At 35.5% G+C, this 4,482-nt stretch overlaps 1 protein-coding gene across 2 annotated transcripts; it reads right to left on the bottom strand.

Annotated features, from left to right (window-relative positions):
* Window positions 1–345: 345 nt before the first annotated feature.
* On the bottom strand, window positions 346–3,892 carry LOC111309881 (protein PIN-LIKES 3-like). Of its 2 annotated transcripts, none has more exons than XM_022908883.2 (11): window positions 3,646–3,892; window positions 3,376–3,526; window positions 3,084–3,163; window positions 2,844–2,968; window positions 2,613–2,734; window positions 2,282–2,512; window positions 2,092–2,184; window positions 1,878–1,949; window positions 1,709–1,761; window positions 1,414–1,599; window positions 346–983 (listed from the first exon to the last, which is right to left on the bottom strand). In XM_022908883.2, exons 2-11 carry the CDS (start codon window positions 3,508–3,510, stop codon window positions 947–949), a joined length of 1,134 nt encoding a protein of 377 aa, XP_022764618.2. In that variant the 5' UTR covers window positions 3,511–3,526; window positions 3,646–3,892; the 3' UTR covers window positions 346–946. The 2 variants fall into 2 exon arrangements, with proteins under 2 accessions (XP_022764618.2, XP_022764614.2); XM_022908879.2 differs by having other exon boundaries at window positions 369–983; window positions 1,849–1,949; window positions 3,646–3,888.
* Window positions 3,893–4,482: the final 590 nt, after the last annotated feature.

The raw sequence follows: 4,482 nt of genomic DNA, 5'->3' as shown, positions 1-4,482 counted from the left end.
TTAAACAAAATATTGAAGCCTTAAGAACTCCACAAATTACATACATCTCTTTCGCATTACAATGACGGATGAGAATTTTTTTCAGAAGATGTCCATTTATAATATATATATATATATATATATATATATATATAACTATCAATAGCTTTGTTAATTTTACCATGGAAAATGTGTTCAGAGAAATTTTGTGGAGTGTGTAAGGAAAATTTTTCTTCAAATTTTCTTGTTTTTCAATTTTTGGGGTGTCCATAAACACCTTTGCTAAAAAGATGGATCTTCCCCTGATTGCAGAAACAAACAATATATGCGGGGTTTAGTCAGTTTTAAAGTATCTAAAGTACATGTATATCCTAGGTATCGGAAGAATCGATGATTCCATGCCTGCTTTGGCCATGGTTGGATCATCATTCTGCTTTGCATGAGTTAATTCTTCTAAAGGGGGTGAGCCCCAGGGTCGTAGTGTTATATAAGCAGGGTCTGGCAACCTTCTTGTTCATTGCATCAAGAACTTTTGGCTCAAGGAGGTAACTAGAGTTCCTCCTCTCCCTCTACATATTTTTCCTCCTCTCATTCTTTCTCACTTTTGTTGGCAGGGAAAATTCATCGACATCCTCTTTGTGATTGAAGACCTTAGGTGGGATTTTCTTGCACAACAAACTATTCTTTTTTTTTTTTTAAATCAAAGACAGAATACATCCCTTGTTAAAACCATCACAATTTTACAAGCATGGAATCCAATATAACTAATACTCGCGTAATTCTTTCATGTGGGAGATCCTACGAGAAGGGCCTTAATAGCCTTGAGGTTCTCAGTGTTATACGATGACAAAAGTTGAGGAACAAAAGTTGAACAACAAATCAAGCTAGAAGCCACATAAATAAGGTTGACCAAAGTGTCAGGGAGAATGAAGCTACGGCATAACTCCATAGCATAATCACCGAACTTTCACCCTGACCAAGCTGAAAAAACTGTGTTATTGTACCTGCAACCAAAGTTTATTAGATCAGTACTTAGCATGCGAAAAAACAATTAATGAAAATGTCATGCACTAAAATTTCCCAGATGTCATAGTATTGTCGATGCTTGAGAGAGCATTAAACTCAATTACTTTATAAAGTTTTTTTTCTTTTTTTGGTATAAAAGAGGCTGTAGACTGATAATAGAGGGAAGGTTGCGGGTACTAAAATTTGAACTCTAGATCTGTCAAATGCTACCTTTTAAGGGTAACTACATAAACCAACTGAGCTAAGCTTAGGATTTTATTGCTGTATAAAGTGGTTCGATGTTTAAAATCAAGATATTTATGTTAGGCAGAAATAGCGCGACTTTGAGATTGGATAGGAAATCATGAGATCATGCAAAAACTTTTAAACTGTGAAATTGTAAACATTAGAGTACATGGATTGTCATACCTACAGCAGTTGCAGGTGGAACAGCATGCTGAAGCATAAGAACAAACTGATACAAGGAATCTGGGCCAACCATTCCAAAATGATGTGCAGCTTTTACAACAAATATCCCCAAGAGAGGCAAGAGTATGTTCCTTACTACTATAATCCCTATAATGACAAATAGGCTTACTTCTGATCCATTTAAACCTGTAATCAACAAGTTCTTGAAATGAAAATGTCGTTTTCAACAATTCAAGGGGGGAATTAGGCTCACTAACTTAAAGCAAACATGCTAAAAATTTTCAAAATTGAAAACCTTTCCGAAGGTTGGCCCCTAGTATCAATGTCAAACATGGGATAGCTGCCTCCCTGCATATCAGAAAACAGAAAGTACTTCTTCCTTGAGACATTTATCGGAAGCTAATTGCAGGATGTCTATAATGAAACATATCATACCCTAACAAATATGCAGAAGCGTCAATTACATGAAGGGGAGCGCTATCACCAATGATTAGTTTTCGGATTGGAGAGACTATCCCAATGATGAACCCGACAATCTGAAGGCGAAAGGAATAATTAAATAGGTTGAACTTTAGGAGACACGTTTTCTGCTAGGTACTGACTCAGTAACACGGATGTGGTAATTGCTGTAAAATGAAAACACAAAGAGATGCAACAGAGGTAAGCAGTTGGGCATACCGCAGCAATTGCTGTAGGTGCAAACACCTTCTTCAGGTCAATCTTCCCCATAATCATCTTAATGTGCTGAATTGTCTTCTTCAAAACAGGCATCTATTCAAAAAAATCTTTATTACAAATACCATCTGTTATCAAAAAGAAAATCCCAAGTAAAAATAGCATCAAAATGGAGCTCGATAAAGTGATAAACCTTTGTTCCACCCCTATAGATGGTAATAGGCAGTTCATCTTGTTCTGAATAACCTTCAGAACTAAGGCAAACATTGCTTGAAGGTAGTAGAGCTTCTGTACAACTCTCAGAAACTGTTTTAGAGGTGTCTCTGGGAGAATTGAGGCTTATGGTGGAGACATTTTCCGCTCCACTTTGTGCATACATGCGCATTATGGTGTACACATACGACCATATGAAAATGGCTCCTATCTGTAGATTCAAAACATAGAACAACAGAAAAGAAATTGAAATTAATGGTATAAACACTTTGATATCTATTTTCATTACCTGTATATTACATAAATCATACCGCCATAGATAGTGAAGCATAAGCCTCAGCATGTGTAGAGCAAAGAGATGAATCTCCGAATGGATTATTTGATTCCTTGCAGACTGCTGGAATCACAATAAGAAGCAAATTTCCCATATTTCCTGTACACGTTTCCAAAAGAACCAAAAAGAATTGTTGAATACAAGAAAAAGATGGGGTTTCACGGTCATTCGCAGTCATGATAAACAATGAACCTTGAAGGAAAATTACCTGCAGAACAGCAACCGATGACCATACCCTGAAGATGTTTAGGAGTTTTAGTAATTCTTATGAGAATCCAAGCCAGTACTGAGCCAATAATGAATGTTATAAAAATATTCACTGGCATGAACCACCTAGAAAGAAAAACAAGCAAACAATATGGACCAAACCCCATAAGATTTAATCGATACAGAGGCAAGTAAACAGAACAAACATTGAAAACAAGTTAAAGGAAGGAATGTAACTAACAAGGTAACAAAACTTTGGAAAGTGATAGTTTCAGCCAAGTTGCTGGCCACAAGTGAAGGACCCAACACATAGAATACAATCTGTACATGAGAAACAGATGACAGAGATACTATAGTAAATATCTTTTAATCTATATGACTTTTTGGAAGGAAACAATCATGCAGAAATTAAATCTCCGTATGGAATTGATTACATATGTCCATTTATTGCAATAATGGTGCCATGAAGCAGCATCAAAACTCTATTGACAGCATATCCAATTAAACGATTACATCATAAACCATTTGCTTACATTGTTCAAATGGTGCCTTGCCTCTGGTCCCAATAGATTTATGCGATCCATGGCCAGCAACAAGCCAACACCAGTAATCAATATTACCTTGAGAACTGGCATTACTGCCACAATGAACAGATCCAGAAATCTCATTTGTGAAAGCCTTTTCCTGGAAATGGAGAAGAAACTTCAATGCTTTTAGTATGAAGTATTTTCCAATTAACATATCACATTTTGCTGCTTGGAATTCACTTAGAAACATAAATGAGAGAAAACTAATGCACGAACCTTTTACATGCACAATCCAAAGTTTCCCTTCTGAATTCTCCTCAAGCCAAGACTTCCTGAAACTTTTATTTCCTTAAACTGAACTTCCTGATCAATCAACTCCAAAACAATAGAAATTTTTATGGCATTTTGGGTGTTTTAATCAGAAGGGAAAACTGTTACTGCACTCCCAACATACCACCAAGGTTCCAAACAGGAAGAAGAAAAATACTTTGTTAACATATGATTGATATTGATACTTATAAACCTCAAAAGCCAAAAAAATTAAAGAAGCCAATTTGAAATGGTATACCCACATATCCAATACAATAACCCAACTTAGTAAACAGTCATAATGATTTGTATAGTTGATTCCATGATTGTTGCTTTAGGTTTATTAATAAAATAATCAGTGCTTGGGGCTACCCAGTTTATTTTATCTTTATGCATTTGATTCATTGAATATAGCGAAAAGATATCCCTTTGCAACTGGCAAGGTAATGAAGCTGATCATTAAGTTAGGATCCTAACTTTTTTTTATCTTTTCAACGATCTTTGGAAAAACAACAGGAAAAGTGAAAGATGGTAGGAATCTATGATTGCTTTTTTATTCTCTTTTTTGCAACGTTTTTCATATATAGTCCTTTGTTAGCAACAAATGTTGTGTTGCATACCAAAAGATTTGAAGACTAGGCTAACAACAAATTAGGTCAAATTTCTACAGCCAACAGTTTCTTTTTTTTTTTTTTTGAACAATCCGTAAAGTTTATGTAAGTTCTTGCCGAACAGTATATCCTGGTCCTGGAATGGGATAACCTTCCCTCACCTAAACTTTTTAAGCACCCAAAAAAATAAAGA

This window comes from Durio zibethinus, chromosome 19, assembly GCF_047325235.1.
Source record: "Durio zibethinus cultivar Kanyao isolate XHJ-2024 chromosome 19, ASM4732523v1, whole genome shotgun sequence".
NCBI classification, from domain to species: Eukaryota; Viridiplantae; Streptophyta; class Magnoliopsida; order Malvales; family Malvaceae; genus Durio; species Durio zibethinus.
This window is presented reverse-complemented; position numbering and strand designations above follow the sequence as displayed.

Excerpts from the sequence above, each read along its gene's own strand:
- LOC111309881 (XM_022908879.2), bottom strand. The coding sequence starts at position 3,510 with ATGAGATTTCTGGATCTGTTCATTGTGGCAGTAATGCCAGTTCTCAAG. Across the intron at positions 2,513-2,612 it reads ATGCTTCACTATCTATGGCG|ATAGGAGCCATTTTCATATG; the intron begins GTATGATTTATG and ends TTGAATCTACAG. Across the intron at positions 984-1,413 it reads TCCACCTGCAACTGCTGTAG|GTACAATAACACAGTTTTTT; the intron begins GTATGACAATCC and ends CTTTGGTTGCAG.